At 43.1% G+C, this 21,796-nt stretch overlaps 2 protein-coding genes across 5 annotated transcripts in view; both read left to right on the top strand.

Annotated features, from left to right (window-relative positions):
• Positions 1 to 1,389, top strand: part of LOC119857933 (alpha-1,3-mannosyl-glycoprotein 4-beta-N-acetylglucosaminyltransferase C-like) — a 32,822-nt gene extending 31,433 nt beyond the window's left edge. For all 4 annotated transcript variants that reach the window (XM_043516420.1, XM_043516419.1, XM_043516422.1 and 1 more), the window contains one exon: positions 53 to 1,389. In XM_043516420.1, coding sequence (XP_043372355.1) covers positions 53 to 1,197 — 1,145 coding nt within the window. In that variant the 3' untranslated portion in view covers positions 1,198 to 1,389. The remainder of the gene's footprint in view (positions 1 to 52) is intronic.
• Positions 1,390 to 16,577: 15,188 nt separating this feature from the next.
• On the top strand, positions 16,578 to 21,309 carry RASSF10 (Ras association domain family member 10). Its single transcript, XM_038406146.2, has one exon. The coding sequence runs from the start codon at positions 17,014 to 17,016 to the stop codon at positions 18,403 to 18,405; it is 1,392 nt and encodes a 463-aa protein (XP_038262074.1). The 5' UTR covers positions 16,578 to 17,013; the 3' UTR covers positions 18,406 to 21,309.
• Positions 21,310 to 21,796: the final 487 nt, after the last annotated feature.

Below are 21,796 nucleotides of genomic sequence, written 5' to 3' on the forward strand. Positions count from 1 at the left end.
TAGAAGGAAAAAAAGAGATCATATAAATTATTTCTGTTTTTACCTTTTGTAGGATATTTGTCAATTGGGATTTCCTCCATCCACCGGAAGAATAAATACTATCTAATGAGAACAATTGAGTCCATTTTTAGTCAGTCCAGCCCAGAGGAGTTAAAAGGGATAGTCTTAGTTGTCTATCTAGCAAACAATGATTCTACTCTAAATAAGCAAACAGCCAAGGAGATTAAAGATGGATTTAGTTCATATATTGATGAAGGAACCCTTCTTGTTATATGCAGCTCTCTAGCCAGTTATCCTTCTTTACAAGGTCTGCAAAGGAACTTCTGGGATAAAGATGAAAGCATCCAGCACAGATCAAAACAGAATGTGGACTATGCTTTTTTAGTTAATTTTTGTGCCAGCCTTTCACATTATTATCTGATGTTGGAAGATGATGTGGTTTGTGCCAATGGTTTCCTTTCCATAGTACAACAATTCATACGTGAACGGATGGAACCCTGGACCACAGTAGCCTTTTCCACACTGGGCTATATAGGGAAACTCTATCACAGTGAAGATCTTCCCAAACTGGCACGATTCCTGTTGCTGTTCTATGACATGATGCCCTGTGACTGGCTCTTAGAACTTTTCCACCAATCCAAAGCTCAGAAAGAAATCATTACCTTCAGACCTTCTCTTTTTCAGCACATTGGCAGAATTTCATCTTTTCACACTATGGAAACTATATTCAAAGATCCAGAGTTTGAAGAAGATTTTGGAGATTTTGGAGACTTCCCTGCTGTCTCCTGTTACACAGACATACCAGTGTTTGATGACTATGTGCCTGAGGAAGTTTGTCCTCCTGGCAAAGGTGTCTTTTGGGGAAGGAATGTAACAACAGGGAGCTCCTTTACCATTGTTTTTGAAACACCAATAATTCTCCAGAAGCTTCAGATTTATACAGGATCAGCTGAATACAACCGGGACATTCTGTATTCTGGTTACGTGGAACTGGGCACAGTGAAAATAAAGGAAAATGATAATGCAACATGCAAGATTTTCAGAAGAGCAGGAGATTTTCACAATGGAAAATTTGAATTGGACAACTTTGGTCAAGTTATGGAGGAGCAGATTCACTGCCTTCGAATACAGGTAACTGTCACACAAAAGGAATGGCTGATAATAAGAAAAATAAATATTTGGGTCAAAACGGGTTAATGGGTTAAAACTCAGGTTCTGTTTTGCGCCTTCTGTTTAAAAATGGGAAGGAAATCCATATTACACATCACCTTGTACTACTCACTATGTAACAAAAGCAACTTTGTTATTGGTTAATGAAAAACAAATGACTTGGGAGGCATTTCTAGTTGAAATAAGCAAAATAAAACTCTAATACAATACATTAAATTTTTTCTCCCACAATGCAGTTGTGTCTATGAAAGGTCATTGGTAATAGAACTTGTATGCCCACTCTTTAAGTAGGATTTATCACCTATGTGGTGGTCATGAACACTTAGGCTATGTTTACACTAGCACTTACTGCGGTGTATCTTATGTCGCTCAGGGGTGTGAAAAAGCCACCCACCTGAGCGACATAAATTATACCAACCTAAGCACTGGTGTAGACAGTGCTATGTTGGTAGGAGAGCTTCTCCAGGCAACATAGCTATTGTTGCTTGCAGTAATTGTTGCTTGGAGTAATTAAGCCGACAGGAAAGCTCTCTCCATTTGGCTTAGAATGGTTACATTAGAGAGCTTACAGCACCACAGCTGCATCACTGCAGCTCCGCTGCTGTAAACTCTAGTGTAGCCATAACCTTAGGGTTATATTTAGGTGCATATCTGCCTAAATCTAGGTTCTCTGTTCAGCTATTGCCTAACCCTGTAGATGTCTCTCAAAAACAGGATACATAAGGGTGCCATGAAATAAGAAGGCAAACTTCTGCTTAGTCCCAAGACATAAATGTCTTAATTGTTTAAATGTAATTACTGGCTCATCAGCATTCATGCATCCACTCATTCCCACACATCCTCACAACAATGAGGTCATTGTGACACTGGGAAAGTATCGCTAAAAGGTGGAAGCAGAGTCTAGGACAAGTGGATAATCTTACCTTAAAAGCCTTTCGCCTACAAACCAGAAAACTGCTTTCAATATGTCTTAGAAATGCTAATTTTTTATTAAACATTTGGCCAACTAAAGTTAGTCAAGCATAAATCCAAATATGGCCTACGTTCCATACACCACATCTGCACAGTAAGTCACAGACCCTGCACCAAAGAGCTTGCATTCTATCCATATCTATACCCTTTTTGTGTTGGGAGGAAGAAAAGAGCATGCTTAACATATATGTGTATATGAATTTGTGTACACATGTGTATATGAATGTCTCTCAATGGAAATGCAACAGAATTGTGTGACACTTTTCCACACTCTTTTGTGTGTGTGTGTGTGTGTGTGTGTACAATGCTTGTACAGTAGAGGGCACCAAAGCTTCATTAGCTGGCCTTCACAAACTGACCTTTTTTTCTGATGATGCTGACAATTTCATGCATGCCATTTAATTATATATGAATAAACTCTACCTAAAATACATGTAAAATCAATCCCAGGAAAAAAGAAATTAAGCACTAGTTGCTTTAATAAAGTAGCTACTGTTAACACTGGTGATGTTATGTTTATACTCTTTTACTCTGTATATTAAATATATAATATATCAACTTTCCTACTGATAACAATCTAGCAGAGTAAACTCATGACTCATAGGTGTGATAGATACAAAAACTTTAATTCATGGTTAACATCACACCCACAAATTGGAAACTGAAGGAAACAATCCAACTTAGCACCTAGGAAGAAGTGAACACTGTAGTTTCATGGTTCCTTATCTTCAAGGTGCTCAATAACATAGACCCAAGAAACCTAAAAGATCACCTTACACTCCTGAAAGAAGACCATCACTGGCAATTTTATTCCTCAAGCACAATGGAACTTTCTAGCATAAGGGTAAAGCTTGTCCGTGCAGGAAACAGCTGTTTCCTGTTAGAGGCAGGTCCAAGATTGTGGAATGAATTCCCACAGGAACTAAGGACCACACAAGAGCAAGGGGCTAAGGCACAGCTCTGGGCCCAGGTGATCCCACCCAATCACATTTGCAAAGCCTGTACAAGCAGGAGGCGGAGCTTAAAAGGGGAAGGAGAGCCACTCACATGGAGGCAGACAGTGGAAGGGAGCAGACTGAGGTGGTTCACTTGGAGGTGGAGAACTTGTTGCCTGAGGCCTGACAAGGCAGACTTGAGCAAACGTACAAAGGAGAGGCAGGTGACTGACTGTGCAGGTCAGCAACTTTATTTGAGATTCTTTGATTTACTCTGTGGGAAGCAGGAGACTTAAGTAGAAAATGGTGTGTGTGTGTGTGTGTGTGTGGCTGCTTACCAGCTCAAGGTGTGGGGTGTAGCTGTTCACCACTGGGGCCTGGAGTGGAATCTGGTGGAGAGGGTTGGGCTGGGCTCCCCTACATGCTCCAAGAAAATGTGATAACAACAGGAGCTTTCACCCTAGGGGAGAACCCTGCTGGGGAAGATGACTGTTCACAGGCCCAGACCCCAAAGTCTCTGTATTAAAGGGAAGGACTGGAAACCCTTGGTAGGGGGGTGGGGTGAAAATACAGGACTGTATTTTCAATAGGGAGATGACCTGACACACCCTGCCTGACTGCTCGGTGGCACTGTTGGTGGTCATTCTCCTTCCCCAGACTGTCACAAATCTCACCACCTTCTGCTCCAAGTGCAAGGTTCCTTTTTGACTTGCGTTCTCCAATATAAATATATAGCTTGGGGTGGGAGTGGGGGAGGGGGGTGAGAGAGAGAGAGAGAGAGATACTACAGTGATGAGAGGAGTACAAGAACCCGATTAGAATAGAGATATTTCAATGGGGTTTGAAAACCAAGGTCTCAATAGCCAGTGTGGACTGAACAAGATAGAGGCTTTGGCCTGCGTAGTGCTCTCTGTACATCTCTGGTCAAGAAAGAAAAAGAGGAACTGAATAGAAAAAATGACTGGACCATTCCTAGGAGACAATGGCCACAGCTAGAGCTTTTCTTGTCTTGTTTTACCCTAGAGTAGAAATTTACCTTATCATTTCTGGTGGTTGCAAGTGTATCTATTATCAGGATGCCAAAAGCTGATGAAGGTATTGAAGAGGTCTTCATTCAGATGCCATTCTTCTTAATAAAAAATTAAACTGTGGATGGTGGAAACTTCAATTTAAATGTATTTATCCAGGTCTCATACATTGCTACACTTCTTACGTGACCCTTGCCTATCAAAAGCCCTTTCTCAGCCTCAATTCTGCAGGGTGCCAAGCACCGTCAACTCCCATTGAAATCCACACGAACGCTCAACTCCTTACAGTAGCACTCTACTCTTTACAGGATCAAGCCTTTCACTGACAGACAGCCACATGCTGTAATAACACAGGCAGAATACACAAAGGTGGATGCTTTATCTGTGGATTGTTCTTAAGCATTTCCAGCTCTCATGAGAAGAGACAGCTTTGCTTCTTGAAGGGTTTTGAACTTAGTTTGTTGAGGGGGGGAAGCACTATATTCACCCAGATCCTATTTTAACAGGAGTTGTACACATAACTTGCTGATAGCTTTGAAAATGTTTCTTTAATATAGATTAAAAGCATGTGAGTCTCTTGCTGAGTGCCAGAGGCTCTGGAAACCCTGTACTTGGTGGCTTGTAAAATTACCTCCCTTCAAAAGAATTTTCCTGTGTACAGATTGCAAAAGGAAAGAAAAGAGAGTAAAGTAATGCTACTGGGATTTTGAGTCACTCCCTAGTTCCACTGTACATTTCTATTCATTCAGCATACTGCTTACGCAGCACTGCCCTGATCACACAAACCCTGCTTTCAAACAGAGCCAGCCTGTTGTTTCAGCACATCTGGGCTGCCTGCTGAATAGCTACCATCCAACATACACTGAAGACCACCCCACTGAAGCATCATCCATGGACATGTAACCACTAAAAGGTGGCAATCCTTGAAAGAATAATCACAGCTAATCACTGCCTCATCAGCAATGGGCTGACGCTATCTTGTCAATCCTGGGAATGATGCTCCAGGGGGAATAACAAGGTGGCAGCCATCTTCTCAAAAGAGAAAAGGTGGTCTTGTGGTTAAAGCACTAGACAGGGGTTCAGGCCAATCTGTGTTTTGTGCAACCTTGGGCAGGTCATGGGGGGGAAGAGATTTTTAAAGGCAAAAATGAGATTTAAGAGCCTAATGCCAATTGATTTGAGTGTTTAAATGCCCTGTGTGCCTATGAAAATCTCCCCCTTAATTTCTGTGCCTCATCTCCCCATCTGTAAAATGGAATAACACTAGCTTTCTCCTACCTTTTGTTTAGTTACTAAACTTTTCTGGGCTGGAGATGTCCCTTGCTACATGTTTATACAGTGCTTAGCACAATGGGACCCTGATCTTGATTGGACCTCTCGGCTCTTCTGAAATAAAAATACTATAATAGTACTTGAACTACCTGCAGGTCCCCAACACCTCCATCTGTAAATCACATTCAGCCCAGCTCCCTTTGTATAGCAAATGCTACATCTTAGAAAATGTCTGGCTACATTACTCAACATAATTGTAACTAACAATAGTTGATATAAGACCATAGCAAGCTGCTTCCTGGGTTTAAAAGGTTTCACTTAATATACTTGTCAGCCAAATCCTGCATCAGGCAGAGCTCCTGCAACTGCCATTGAACCCAATGAGAGTTCTGTAGATATCTATATCAGGCTTTTACACCATGACCATTACTTTACTACTTAAGTGCCAAGTTGAAGGTACACTGCACCTCTCGGTATGTGGGCCAATGTATATAAGAATATCACTGTCAAACACCCCTGATCACAGAATCTGTTTCTAGAAGGCTTCATGTAACTAATGTGGGCTGAAATCTGAATAACTACACATTCTTCTGAATAAGTGAATGATCAGACTTGAACTTCTCCTAGAGTAGGAAGACTTGAGGATTCTTTTGTATAGCTCTATATAGCTGCTCTGCAGATCTCATTGAAACCTATGGCAGGGGCTCCAACTTTCTTTGGATTAAGCCTTTCAAAAAGGTCATTTTCCTATATTTTTAATAGGGGCTTTGTTTTACTTCAGATGCCACACAGCTTATGCTTGTTCCTCTCTCAAGCTAGATTGCCAGGGGCTCTCTCTCCTGCTTCTCTTATTTTAACTTTATTTTCCATCTGCTTTCTGATTTTTGTCCAATTTTTCTTCTTTGCGGGGGAAGGAGGGCTATTGTTTTGCTTCTCTCCCCTGGTTGCCTCCCTTCCCTTACACACTCTGTGTGGCTGGGCCATATGCTCCAACAGCTGAATTGTCACAGACACACAAAGCTTGGGCCAGTGGAGCTGCTTTCTGAGACTGTGGCAGTCCATGCAGCAGCTGCACTTGTGGTCAGGTGCATTAGGAACAGCACATCTGGAGAGGATGCCCACCGTGTTACAAACAGCAGTTCATTTGCAGTGGAGAGGCAAGTGGAACTGGGATCATGTAGCTTTTCCACTATGCTGCTGCTACTCCTTTCTACCCTGTGTACTCCCTTTCTGGACTAGTCTGGTGCCCAATGTTGACAAATACTGTCGGAAAGCACTAATGATCACCATGTGGCTAATGTGAATTTGTGGTGGAGTCGTCCTGAATTGGAATGGGAAAAAAAGCCAGAAATCCAAAAAGGGATTGAAGACAATAGATTTTTATAATAAAATCAGCTTGGCCGTGTTGGGCAGGATCCTCTTGAACTTTTTCCACTTTTCCACGATGCTTTAAAAATCTGTAAGTATATTTGACTAAAGAAATGTCTTAAGCTATTGATACATATTTTGATTGTCATGAAGCAAAGGTCCATACTGTGTGGTACTGTTAGCCAATCACCTGGCTGTGTGATTAGTTAAACCAGAGAGTCCTAGATTTTAAAGCCAATTTTATTATAATAAAAGATTTCAAATTAGGCTGCCTCTCAAACAAACAAGGAATTTTAAATAATATATCTTAGAAAAAGGGGCAAATAGGTTTACGGGGCCAGATCTTCAGCTGGTGTAAACTGGCAGAGCTCCATGAAGTCACTGAAGCTATGCTGATTTATACCCACTGAGGATCTAGCCTGAATCATTCTCATAAGAGTGCAGTATGATATTTTTTAAATACAGACCAGAGGCCCCAATTTCAGCAAGAACATAACATACATTTATGTTACCATTTACACTAATTAATAACCTTTTCCAGAGAAGCAGAGAACGCTGTGAAATGTGGTTTGCTGGTGTTAGTTATCCAATTGACTAGCCTATTTTTTGACAACTTAACATTCATTACCACACAATTTCAAAAACAGGAAAAAAATACAGTAGAGGGTCTGTGGATTCCATTGAAACAATCAGCTGCAAGCAGATTGTGAGTCTACATCCACCCTAGAAACCCCATGCAGTCTCCTTGAGGATTGTTTACAAAGTAACTTAAAGGGGAAGATGAGGGACTCTTTTAAATAACAAGAGCCCACTGAAGCGCAATGGGCTGATGATGGATGGCGTATCATTCTTTCTTGAATGACAAGTGAATAATGTGGGTAAAACCTAGCTGTTAATGTGCAAGCTAACCTGAAAAAAGTCTTTGAGGCAAAAAGCACAAGTATTATAAGGATGCACAGACAAAATAATAATGAAACACTTGACAGTTTGCATATGATACCCAGAAGATGCTGTAAGCACCTAGATCCTCTGAACACTGGTCACAGGGGACGTAGCTTGTAGAAATAGAAAACGTGTTTTAGGTGATTAAGTTTGTACCCCTCCCAGGGGAGGATTATTCCTGCATTGTAGTTACTCTGATGAAGCTATTAAGGAGTGGGTCCATATGTAACCCAGAATAACACTAGCCTGTTTTCCTGCCATATGCATTACATTCCTAGCTAGTTTATTATCTGCTCTCACCCCCTTGCCTCTCAGCACCATTCCTTCCCAGACTTCTCCCTCCTACTGCCTTTCTAATTATTTGCCCCACAAGTTTGAAGTTGAATCTAATTTTATTTTCTTCCCCCATCCTGGAACCCTTGCTTGCGCACATGACTATTCTTTAATCACATGAGTTGCTCTACTACAGTTTACTTGCTTAAGGAAGGGCTACTCCTGGGTCTTCTCTAACTCCCCTTGATGTCAGTAAGATCTTGGGAGTATGAATACACTTGTTTGGGCCTCTTATTTCCACCAGCATTAGGTACCTTTTAGTGTTGTTTTTCTGTTGTCACTAGGATTTACAGACCTCACTATGTATTATTTATGAATGTACCTGACTCACTGGAATTATTTCCAAAAGTTAGATTATATTTGACCAGATAAAAAATCAATTTCATGTATGATCTACCAAAAGTAAGAATGACAATAAATCTAAAACAGAGACAAAAATGCCAATATTGACAAATTATTATATACGTTTTATAGTAAGGCTTTGGGAATTCTACATGTAAATGGCTTGAAAGATCAAGCCCTGTAATGGGAACAAAAATGGAGAGGTGGCAAAAGAATTTAGTGATCTCACAAGCCATTTTAATTCAGTTTGGATACATTTGAAATGTAAATTATACTTCCTACATGCGTATTAACAGCTATGCCCACTGTATCAATGTTTGAATACAAATCTATGCAAAGAAAGCTGAAATTAACTATTGGCCTGGAAACAGAATAGGAAAAGCAAACTGTGTCCCGACATTTGAACTCTTATAATCAGAGGGTTTAATGGTTTATTTTAGAAACAATGAGTGTTCTATTCATTCCAGCATTCAGAATATTCCTTTGTTCACATACTAATATGCCGAACCCGATTACTTCAAGAACAAGACCTCATAGTTGTAGGGGAGGGAGGGTTCTAGGTTTTTCATCAGCTTCCAGACCATATGTTTCATTGGACAAAAGAACGTCACTGAATCCCAAGAGATGCCCATATAGTGTACTATACAAAGTAAAATATTGCTCAGACCTGTGAAATGTTGAAACGTTGTCTTGTTTCATGTGAACTTCCAAATGAATGTGGCAATAGTGTAGGATGATGAGAGGATACAACTCATCGCTATGGATAGAAATGTGTATCATTAACTTCTCCTACTTAGACAATATATAATTAAGGAGTACTTGTGCACCTTAGAGACTAACAAATTTATTAGAGCATAAGCTTTCGTGAGCTACAGCTCACTTCATCGGATGCATTTGGTGGAAAATACAGAGGGGAGATTTATATACACACACACAGAGAACATGAAACAATGGGTTTTATCATACACACTGTAAGGAGAGTGATCACTTAAGATGAGCCATCACCAGCAGCGGGGGGGAAAAGGAGGAAAACCTTTCATGGTGACAAGCAAGGTAGGCTATTTCTAGCAGTTAACAAGAACATCTGAGGAACAGTGGGGGGTGGGGTGGGGGGAGAAATAACATGGGGAAATAGTTTTACTTTGTGTAATGACTCATTCATTCCCAGTCTCTATTCAAGCCTAAGTTAATTGTATCCAGTTTGCAAATTAATTCCAATTCAGCAGTCTCTCCTTGGAGTCTGGTTTTGAAGTTTTTTTGTTGAAGGATAGCCACCCTCAGGTCTGTAATCGAATGACCGGAGAGATTGAAGTATTCTCCAACTGGTTTTTGAATATTATAATTCTTGACGTCTGATTTGTGTCCATTTATTCTTTTACGTGGAGACTGTCCAGTTTGACCAATGTATATGGCAGAGGGGCATTGCTGGCACATGATGGCATATATCACATTGGTAGATGCGCAGGTGAACGAGCCTCTGATAGTGTGGCTGATGTGATTAGGCCCTATGATGGTATCCCCTGAATAGATATGTGGACAGAGTTGGCAACGGGCTTTGTTGCAAGGATAGGTTCCTGGGTTAGTGGTTCTGTTGTGTGGTGTGTGGTTGCTGGTGAGTATTTGCTTCAGATTGGGGGGCTGTCTGTAAGCAAGGACTGGCCTGTCTCCCAAGATCTGTGCGAGTGATGGGTCGTCCTTCAGGATAGGTTGTAGGTTTCCACCTCCATCTCTTGAATGGCCTTCTGAGGCCACAATTCTTCTTCATTAATTAGAAGGGGATCAGGATCATCAGATGGAAATTTGAGTTGAAAAAAATCTGGACAGTGTTTTTGGCCCTAAAGTGGTTACCTATTCCTGATACAAGCTATTTGGGTGAAACAATGTATATGTGTTTGGGTAAATTCCTAAACAATGGAAAATCTACCACCAGAAGAGCTGGAGACAAATTCCCTGAGGGTTAGGGACACATTTAATATAAGAGTTGATAGACTACAAGAGCTAAATAAACAGACATATTTGCAGAGTGCAGGACTCCTGTAGATGTGCCTGCCATTATTTCCCATTATTTGGAACAATGAGGAATACTAAATGTGAAGAAAAGTGATGCAAGACAAAATGTGTAGGAAGTTGGGGAACTGTACCTGGAATCTTTGATGTACATTTATTTTGACTAGTACTGCAGTTGTAGAGTAGATTGAATGTTTCATTCTTTGAAAATGACATAGCTATCATGTAGGCATGATTCTTATTTTCAACAGCTTTACACCTCTGACTTCCTGACAGTTACTTCTGATTAACATGTGTAAATGTGAGGAGACTAACGCCCTATATATCTATCATGTAGATTATTGGGAAAGGCATTTGCTTACTTGTTTAATTAGATATCTGTATCTACCTCTTGGTAAGTATAGATTTGTTAGTGCTTCATAAAGAAAAGGGAACGTGAAGTAAGTTTGATAGCGGGCTTTTTATTTTACCAGGACAACAAAATGGCTGCTCTGCACCCTGGCTCCAAACATGCCCTGCCACGTCCAGTTTCAATAAAGGAGGTTTGTTTAATCTTTGTCATAAAGGAATAAACAACCGGAATGAAGTCTTAAGTCAATAGCTGGCCCCCAGGCTTCAGGGCCATTCCTTCCAGAGGCTTCTGATACTCCAGTTCCTGGCAGCTTCCTAACCTCAGCCAGCTCTGCTCCCCCTTTGGAGCAGCAGCCACAGGTTGCTTCCCTGAGCCTCCCCTGGCTCCAGGGACTCACCACAGGAGTTAGCTCCACCCCTCTGTGGCCTTTGCTGCCCAGGGCTCAGCTTGTCTCAGTCCTTCCTCCCAGGACTTGGCCTGCCACAGTCCTTCCTCCCAGCCTCTTTAATTAGCTGTGGTAGGCTCACCTGCTCCAGCCCAGGGGTTCTGGGCTCAATCTAACCACAGAGATCAGCTACCTTGTGACAGCATGTAACTAAGATGGATGAGTGAGTTATTGAGGACCTGGTCTTGAGCCTATGGCAGTGGCCTAGAAATCAGTAGAGCTTGGTTCTAGTCTTTGTTTTGTGACTAACCTGGTATGTGACATTGGGCAAGTCTTCAGGGCAGGGACTGTCTCTTACTAAGTGTGTGTATATGGTGCCTAGCACATTGAAACCTCCAGGATCTACTGCAATATAAATATTAATAATTTTCCCGTAATGGAAGTCAACAAAGGGACATATATGCATTTTCAAAGAGTTGCACAAGAACTTATCCATGCCGCCCCCATTGAGTTCAGTGGAAGGTAGCTCTGTCCCAGCACAATTGTTTGTAGTATGGGTGGAACAGTGTATGCATTAAATAAAGAATAACTGGAATAAAGGCATCAAAGAGGTCCAATCCAACATCAGTGCCTATTGTTCATACAGAGATCATCACAGCCTTCCCAAAAGGTATCACATAAGTGAATAAAAACTACTGGTCACATTGAATTGTAATGATTATTTCCTTATATATGTAAACTCAGTTAATTATAATTCATTAATATACAAATTGAATGAAGGAAACTGAAGAGGAAACACAGAAGTAGAAATATCTATCAAAAGTGCAAGTTCCTTAGATGGCAGCAACAGAAGTAATGAGCTAATATTCTCATTTTGAAACTGATTGAAAACAATTTCACCATTACCAAGGCAAGTCTAAAACTCAGTCTGTAAATTGTTTCAGCTAAAATCCATACACTCCTGTTGAGAGAGGTTGTTCAAGATTTTCATGACATGCATTCTAATTAGGGTAGCAGATTTTCATGGCACTATATGATTTGGTCATTCTGTTTTATGCTTTCAGGAATAAACAGGTATGAAAGAAAGAAGCATCTGTGAAAGAGTGATTTGTAAGCTCAAGTCACCTCTTCACTATTCATATACCTATAAGCTCAGGCAAGCTCTCAAAGAATCTGTAATAGATCTTATTAATAATCTAATTGTGTCCTAGGACTGCATTAATGTTTGTCTCACAATCACAAAACAAGTGTAAGGGACCTATTGCTAAACCTTGTAAAATAAGATTAACAGGAATTCAGGGAGGGGAACAGAGCAAATAGCTGCTGTTCAAGAACACAACAAAGACTAACTTCACTGCCGTTATGGCTTGATGGAATATTGGTTGCAACCTGCCTTCAATTATCTAATTTACACTATATTCTTTTTCAGTAACAATAGCAAAACAATCCTATCTGAATATTAAAAGCAACTCTACCTGGGAGTGGGGGGAGGGTGTGTGATTTCATCTCCAAACATCTCATTTTAACCCTTTGTAAATAAGTTACATTCTTTATTTAGTTTTTAAAACATTCACGCACCAGATACTCCGCTTTATGAATTGACAAGCAGTAAATGGATTTGGGGGTTTTGGCTCTGATTATTTAAGGTAAGTTCCTGCTGACACCATTTGCTTTTTGTTTCTTGAAAGTAGGAGAGCTGCAATTAATTTCTGGAAGCTCAATGGAAAAAGAAACCAACATTTTACTATCAGAAACACCTAAAATAAAAGTACAAGTCACACCACTATCGGTTGTTCTTATCATAAAAGAGTATTTGTATGTTATTTTATGCCCTCTTGAAATATAAAGGAGAGAGAACATTTATATATAGTGACAGGTTATGGCCAATATATTGTCACAGTTGCCCTGCTTTGTCATACTTGTGGGGAAAGTAAAGCAACCACTTTTGCACATGCTAAATTGTAGCTTTATCTTTAGACTGAGATTTCCAAAGAAGCCTAAGGGAGTTGGACAACCCACTCCCATTGACTTTCCATACTAGCAGCTAATAAGGCAAAATCAGTGAAAATAAACAAGGCCGCTCCAGTAGTATGGGTGGCATTTAGTGACACAAGTTTACAGTTCAAAAGCAGAGCCTACTGTCACATGTGCATTGGTATGGTTTTATACAAAGTAATCTTATGGCTACCTGGGTTAGGGAACATTCTGTATGTGTGTTGGCTTTCAAAAGTAAGAAGGTTAAACAGCATGGAATGCTTCTTTTAGGATTTATAGGGGACTTGACATTACTGCTGGTGTGGGAGAGAACTATCTTCCCTACCCGTTGCATATAAGCATGTTACCTCCCTTTAAGCTTGACAACCTGCAGTCTGCAGGTGTTGGACTGTAAGATGAAGGAGCTTTCTTTGCTAAAGGATGTCATAAACTAGCTTGTGTACTTCTGCCCTCTACTGGAATATAGAAGACTTGCTTGTACATTCTTTTGCTTACTGAGTTTGCACCTTCATTTGAGCTGGACCTGTTATTTTGAAGCCAGTGCATCCTTGCAATATTTTTTTTTCTTGGCATAAGATGACAGAAGGAGAGAAAGACAGAATCAGGAAGGAAGGAGGGGCAGTCCAGTCTAGTGATTAAAGATAACTGGAAAACAAGAGACTTTGTCTCTGTTCCCAGCTACTATCTTGCTGTATAACCTTGGGCAAGTCCCTTAAGTTTTCTGTGCCCCAGTTTCTCTTTCAGTAAAACTGAGATAATAATGCTATCCCCTTTGTAAAATGCGTTGGAATCCTTGGATGAAGTGCAATAAGGCTGCACGTACTCCACTACTCCATGGAGACAGAATTTGCTGCAGAGTCCACCTGTTGGTGCAGAACTGTGCTGCAGAATTTTAACTTTCATTTAAAAAAAATTAAGCCTCTAGATTTTACGGGTTTGAAGAAAACAACCTTCCAAGTATAACTGATGCAGTGACATCTGCAGTCAGCCTGAAACAATAGTTCTGGAGTGTTAACTTTGAAATCTAATAGTGCAAATTCTAATGTCAGCTACTTCACTACTGATTATTTAAATAGCCATCAAATGGGCTCATCCTGCAAATTCAAGCCATTTCCCACACTTTGCCACGTGCCAAAACCCAGCTGTCCCCAAACAAACTAACAACTTCAGTTCCTTCCTGATAGAAGCTGGCTTAGGGGACTCTCCAGTGGCACAGAGCCAACATAACAGCTCTGTGTCAACACTCAGTGCTGGGGGCATATTCCAGGAAAGATGGTACAGTGAGAGTGAAGCAATGCTTAGGCTATACTTGGCTGCCAGAATGAGGCCATAGACAGCCAGACTCAAGTTAGAGCAGCCTCCTTTCTCTGTAATTTACACTTCCATGTACCAATTAGGTGTGTAGAACTCTGTGGCAAATTCACCCTGAGGGACTGCAGGGCATTGCTACTCCCTCTCAAGTTTTCCAGCAGGGTGATGATGGGAGCAGCTCTCTCCCTTCAGAGCTCTTTAGATGCTGTGTCAGCAGGAGCCTTTGAGGTGAGGAGCTGAAACTGCAGAATTCTTGGCCACATTCCCTCCTTGGTCAGCACCATCCAGTTTTGGGGCAATGTTAGTTCTCCCAGAGCTGCCTCAGAGATGCTGCCACTTTGTGCCATGGCAGCCTTGAGACTGTCTGCTGCTAGGATCCTCCTTCCTAACCCCTGATGCTAATCTAGCCCTAAGGCTGAAATTCACTAACGGTGCTTAGACTAATCAGACTGTGTCTGGAACTTCATGAGAGTTGATATATACCCATTCAACTCATGGATAGCACACGACAAGGAAACACAACCTCTTTGTAGCAGCCGCTATCCCGCTTTAAAAAGGGGATTACAAAGTGCTAGTATCCCTGTCACATGAAGATAACAGTAATCATTAGTCAGCAGATTATGACAGGGATATACATTTGTGTTAGGGGGCTGGGCCCAGGAAACACTGTTAAGTCTTTTACCATCGCTCCTGTGTTTTATGCCTTATTACAACACACACCGGTCGCCTCAGCTTAGAATCTTTTAACCTGGAAAAAAAATAAAGTGAGAAAATTAGTGATTCTCATCTCCAGGAAAGTTGGAAATAGTGAACAAAGTGGTCTCAGCTCACTTCCTATTTGACAGCAGTTTGCATCATAAGAACCACCATCATACTTGGCAACCTTAGGAGTTTTAGCAGCAAGGAGACTGAACAGGACCGTCATCTGTCAGTGTATTCCCTCCCGAGCAGATTAGAAAGAACATTTGCTGAAAAGGTTCTCAGCCACTGCCTGTGCTTTGCTTGGCTTGGATGGATAAATGGAAGAGGTTAGTCTCCAGGGTTGTTAACCCAACATCTTTCACAAGCACTACATTCATTATTTTTAAAAAATGTCAGAATTGTGAGATCATGGTGGTTGGGCTATACTAGAAGATATATTATTTATAATGATGATTTAACTGACATTAAAGTAACAACCTTTTGCATCAAAATATGAACCAGGTCCACTTAAAATGCTCCCCATATGACATTTTTACCAACACTGGAAATTCACACAGCAATTTTCAATGTTAGGAGAATTTTCCCATTTTAATAATTAACTTTTTAGTCATTTAAAACTTAATTGAGAAGTGCAATGTTCCCCGATTACTCGGCAATTCTAGAAATTGTTACATCACATCACAACATGAAAAAACAGATTTTATGACCATTTCTTCAATCTCATTTACTGCATTCCATACTAGGGCCTGCTCCCGCTCCCATCAGAGTAAATGGCCAATTCCCATTAAACTCTGGCCTAGCTAGCATTTTAACAACACTCTGCAGTTACTGTCCTTTGCCCATTTCATCTGCAAAGTGCTTTACAAACATAAAATCTGCCTAATTATAGGCTGAAGTTTTATTAAAATTGTAGAAATCCTGGCCCTGGCTTTTTTACGTTAAAGATCCAGTGTTTGCCCCAACCTCTCTAGTGTGTGTGTGTGTGGGGGGGGGGGAGAGGACAGTCCTAGAAAGATCCCTTACAGCAGTTCATTTAGACTCAAGCCTGGAGCTATTAATGAGGAAGGGGGGCAAAGGGGCCACTTGTTCTCCCCTAAAACTGATCTTCCAGGAGCCCCAAACTTTTGTCAGAAAGGCCAAGACATGTCTTTATAGACAGTATTTTGTTGTGCTTTATAATGACACCAGCCCCCCAAAATCCAAGATCCCCCCCCCCCGAGGTCTAACTAACCCCGGATGGCTGTTTTGTTTTTCCACTAGTGCCCCTACTTGCCCCCCCCCCCCGCAAGGGGAAGCCTGGAACCGGCACCGTTTGGCACACGAGGAAAGCTCCCCGCAAGCTACCGCCTCGCCTCGTTTCCGAGCGCGCTGCCCGGATTCCCTGCAGGCGGGGGGCTCCGAAGGCGAGGGAAAGGTACCGCGGCTCACTCCCGCCTCAGCTGCGGAGGGCGGAGGCCGTCACGTGGTGGGGGAGGAAAACCCGGCAGCCCGGGGAGGGCCGTAGCAGAGCGCGAGGAGGTGAGCCGGGAGGCAGCGGGAGCGCTGAGGTTGGCAGCTTCGCTGGGCTCCTCCTGGCGGATTACACGGCGCGGGGAAGCAAATGCACCGAGGCGGCGAGCTGGGCGCTGAGCTCGCTCCGAGGCGGCTGAAGGCTCAGCGCAGCCTCTCTCCAGAGGGAGACTTTGCATCAGTTTAGCCGCACGTCCGCTGCAGGAGGCAGGCGGGGGGCGCTGCTGGGAGACGGGGGGTGACTAGAGGGGCCCTTTCCAGCCATGCTCAGGCTGGGCTGCAGGGCGATGCAGACGGGACCTCGGCTCCCTACTCGACAGTGAAGGCTCCTATGGGGGATTTCCCGTCTGCTGGGAGGCGCAGCCCCGTGGCCAGGTGGCTCCGGCCCCGATGGAGCCGGAGGAGAGGAAGATCTCGGTGTGGCTCTGCCAGGAAGAGAAGTTGATCTCAGGCCTCTCCAGACGCACCACTTGCTCGGATGTGGTGCGGGTGCTGCTGGAGGACAACAGCCAGCGGCGGCGGCTGGCCGCCCTGCAGGAGTCCGGCGGGGGGATGCTCTCGGGCCCCCCCGAGTCCTACTGCATCGTGGAGAAGTGGAGGGGCTTCGAGAGGATCCTGCCCAACAAGACGAAGATCCTGAGGCTCTGGGCTGCCTGGGGGGACGAGCAGGAGAACGTCCGCTTCGTGCTGGTCCGCAGCGAGGCGTCGCTGCCCAACACGGGGCCCCGCAGCGCGGAGGCCAGGGTGGTGCTGAGCAAGGAGCGCCCCTGCCACGGCCTCGGGGCGGCCCGGGCCAGCCTGGCGCTCACGCAGGAGAAGCAGCGGCGGGTAGTGAGAAAAGCCTTCCGGAAACTGGCCAAGATCAACAAGAAGCGGCAGCAGCCGCTGGCCAAGGAGGCGTCCTCGGCGGAGAGGATGGAGACCCTGGTGCACCTGGTGCTGTCGCAGGACCACACCATCCGCCAGCAGATCCAGCGGCTCCGGGAGCTGGACCGGGAGATCGACAGGTACGAGGCTAAGGTCCACCTGGACCGCATGAAGCGGCACGGGGTGAACTACGTGCAGGACACCTACTTGGTGGGGGCCAGCAGCTGCGAGCTGGAGCCGGGCCGGGAGCCGGGGCCGGGGCCGGACGGGCAGCTGGAGGAGTACGCCAGGAAGTGCGAGGAGGTGCTGCAGCTGCAGGAGCAGCGGACGCGGCAGGAGGAGCTGCTGGAGCACCTGGCCGGCGAGATCCAGGAGGAGCTGAACGAGCGCTGGATGAAGCGGCGCCGGGAGGAGCTGGCCGCGGCCAAGGGCTCCAGCTCCAGCTCCAGCCTGTCCGAGCCCGACTGCAACACCACGGAGCTGAGCGGCGGCGGCGCCGGCGAGCTCCCCGTGGAGCAGGAGCGCGTGAAGACCCAGCTGAGCACCAGCCTCTACATCGGGCTCCGGCTGAGCACGGACTTGGAGGCGATCAAAAGGGACCTGGCTTACGCGCAGCGCGCCCGGGAGGACAAGGAGCGGGAGCTGCAGCGCCTGCTCGAGACGCTGAACACGCTGGGCTTCGCGGACACCCAGACGGCAGCTCAGATCCTCCTCCCCGAGGAGCGCGCTCCGGGCGGCCCGGCCTTCCACGAGGCCGGGCTGGGGGCTCCCGTGGGCAGCTCAGGCGTCTGGGAGGGCCCGGCCAGGGAGCGGTGCAAGGACTGCGAGGAGAACGATGAGGACTCGGATACGGGACTGAGCTCCATGCACAGCCAGGACTCGGACTCCGTCCCAGTCTGTGAATCGCTGGTATAGCGGCCTCCTTCCTGAAATAAAATAAGCTCAGGGACCCACCGGGAAATGCAAACTTGTGCGTCCTCCTTAGCACTCTTCGTATCCGTTTTCACATCAGCCAGCAGAAGAGATCCTAGAGTGGACTCCTGTGATATATTTCCGTTAGACCAAAAACGTGTCGGTTGGTTGTTGTTGTTGGTCTGTCCTTTTGGGGGAGGAGGGGGACCACTTTAAAATCCAGATGCCAGTTAGGGCCATCTTATGGTAACTTATTCAAACTGATGACCAGTTATCTGGGGATAACATAAGCTAATGGTGAACTCCACAGTTGAAGAATTAAACGGATTACACCATACAGTTTTGACTCTACAGAAAAACTATAACTGCATTTTGCTGCCTAGCGACTGTTGGAAAAGAGGTTTGTTGTGTAGGTACTGTAAGGAAAGAGTTGGGCTGGGGGGAGGGAGAGAACTTACCCTGTAAAATGCACTCATAAAAAGGAAATACACCGAATCTAAATTGTGGCTTAAGTTTAAACTTGTTAAAACTAGTCGGCACCAGACACATTTTAGTCTGTCTCCTCACTACTTTCATGTTTTAGAAAAAACCACAATGTTTGCATTTCATTCAGTATTGGAATTACCTGTTTCCTAAATTCCTGCCTTTTATTTCACCTCAAAGGTGTTCTTGAATGGAACCCTTAATCCTATATTTCTCCAAAGCAAATACAGTCCAGTATAGATTTCTTTGCATAGTCTTTTTGATGGAATGTTGGAACATATATTCTCTAGCTGAAACAAAAATTCAGCACCTTTATATTTCCTCAGTGTTGCAAGTCAACTGTTATGCTACAGTATTTGCCACTTAAGAATTCAGTAGGTTCCTCTTAGAAAAAAAATTAAAAAAAATATGGCAAGTACAGAACTTTCAGAACTGGGTGATTGAAAAATTAGCAAACCGGACATCTGTCAGTATGTTTGACATGGATGCCAGTTTGTCCTAATCTATAAACTTTTGAAATATATTGTCCTATTTTTTTGCCATAAAAAGTGATCATAAATAATTAAACTAAGAACTGAACAAACTAAACAAATATAAATTAGCATGCAGTATCAGCACTCAGCTGTGGATGCAGCATGATCCCATGCATAGATAATAGCACGTTTGTTGACAGATAATTTAAGAGAAGTTGTAAATATCAGTGTTCACTAGATTAATTTAAAACCCGTAATTAACACAGCCCTGTCTCTTCAAATATATTTTCTTTATCAGGTTAGTTGATGGTCTGCTGAGTTTAGTAATGGATAAAAAGTACTGCATCAGCTTAAACTACCATTTCTAATACGCAGTTCAATTCAGACTAGCTCAGAATCTGGAGATCTGATGTCCAAGGTATAACTCAGCTTGCTACAGTACAGCTGGGTGAAATAATTTAATCTGTTATTCCAGCAAAAAGGTACAATATCAGGTGTAACATGTATTTCAATTAACTGGACCACCAAATTTTCCTTTGCAGCTTAACAAATGTCTGGTATACTTTTACAATAACGAATATTAATGTTTTGTGGAGAGAAGTGTTACTGTAATCTGTTTAATGGTAAAAGATCAGAGAATGTTCAATAAGGTCTGATTGCCAACACAACATTTTAGAAAAACTCTGACAACAGGTTATCTATGAACATTTGCTTGTAAGTTATAAGAAAGTACAAAGATAGATGTGTCATGGACCAGGATCCTCAGTCTGTGTATGTTTGTGTAGTCCAATGAACTCAGCAGAACTACACTGATTTACAAGCAGCTGATAAGGGGGGAAGGGTGTTTTCCAGAGAGAAGTGTTGCTCTTTAACAGTGTTACCATTGGGAATCATACTGAACAGCAGAAAAATAGATACAGCAGTAAATCAATCAAATAAACTAGTAATACAGATGTAAGTAAAAAAGCTCTAAAATGTCCATTAATGCCATTATTATTGATAAATTATACTGAAATAAGTGGTCTTCATAATATTTTTTAAAGTCTGATTATAAAATTATGGTTTTTGTATTTTAGGTGGGCTTGGAAAATATTTGCATACCTGTTTAAAGCCTAATAAAATACTAGAAGATGAAATAAGAAAAACGAAAAGGAGTACTTGTGGCACCTTAGAGACTAACAAATTTATTTGAGCATAAGCTTTGGTGAGTGTCCCCAGATTGCAATTTGATCACAAAATATCAGCATTGATTCTCCATTGCCTTGCATCTTGGGAGTCATTTATCCCAGTGGAAAGTGAGTGGTAAGATTTTTATCCTCACTCTGTATGGAGTAAACAATTCTACAAAGTAAAAGGCAATGGGGAATCAGACCCATCATGTCTAATATCAATAGACTGAGTTTGGAGAGGTTTGGAAATGCTCACAAATGTACACGAGGGATCTAGCCCACTTGCAATTCAAAGAATTTTTATGAAACTAGATCTGAGGATTTTAATGGAGGTGGGGGGGGGGGGTCAAGTCAAGAGCAGGGGCTGTGTGGTTTTGCTGTATTGTTTTTACCACTGCGGATGAAATTGAGCAAGTGACTATAGACTGCCTCTCCAGTGAGTGGCTGATGTAAGCAGTAAACTTCTCCAGTGAGTGTCAAGTAGCTTTACGCAAGTTCTTCCATTAGCCATACTAAGCAAATAAAAAGGAAACCACATTATAGAAATAAGTTGCAACAGGCCTTGAATGATTATGCTATTGATACTCACCTCAGGTATGTTGTGAGCAGGAGGCCAAAGCAGCAAAGACAGGAAATTCAAAGTTGTGAATTGAGGAGCAAATTCTGCCTGTTTTTCCTGGATCTGGAGCGTCCTTTCTGCAGCAGAATTATTTCAGTTTCAGTGCACAAGGGGATACTATTCCAGAAGCCTGTGCAATCTGCACCAGAGGCATCTCAGCACACAGGGGTCATTGGAGAAACATTAAGGCTGATGGGTCTGGATTCCCCTGTAGGGATTGGGATGTTATTGCTGTAGATGGCACTGCAGTCCTGAAGTTATGGTAGGGGCTGTAGAGATTTGCCCATGCATGCATATATTGGAATGTTCTTACATCTAAAAAAGACCACATACATCTGCTTGATAGTGTTTAAACCGTGGTATATGCAACTGAATTGATTTCAGTTTCCATCTCTATTTGCAATTTGTATTTATGCGTATTTGCAGTTCTTTGTCTTAGAACACTATTCAAAAGTTAGTAGGAAAGAGGAAATTACTGTTTGCGCTGGATCAGGGTGCTTTTCCCTTCCCATCCTCTTTTTTGCTTGTGCATCCTCCACTGGCTACTAATGACAAATGATGACGATGTATGGATTTGAGTGGAATTTGGTCCTGAGTGCTCAGCCAGATCATTGAATGTTGATCAAATGTCAGTAATATAGAAGAGTATG

This window comes from Dermochelys coriacea, chromosome 6 (genome assembly GCF_009764565.3).
Source record: "Dermochelys coriacea isolate rDerCor1 chromosome 6, rDerCor1.pri.v4, whole genome shotgun sequence".
Classification (NCBI taxonomy): domain Eukaryota; kingdom Metazoa; phylum Chordata; order Testudines; family Dermochelyidae; genus Dermochelys; species Dermochelys coriacea.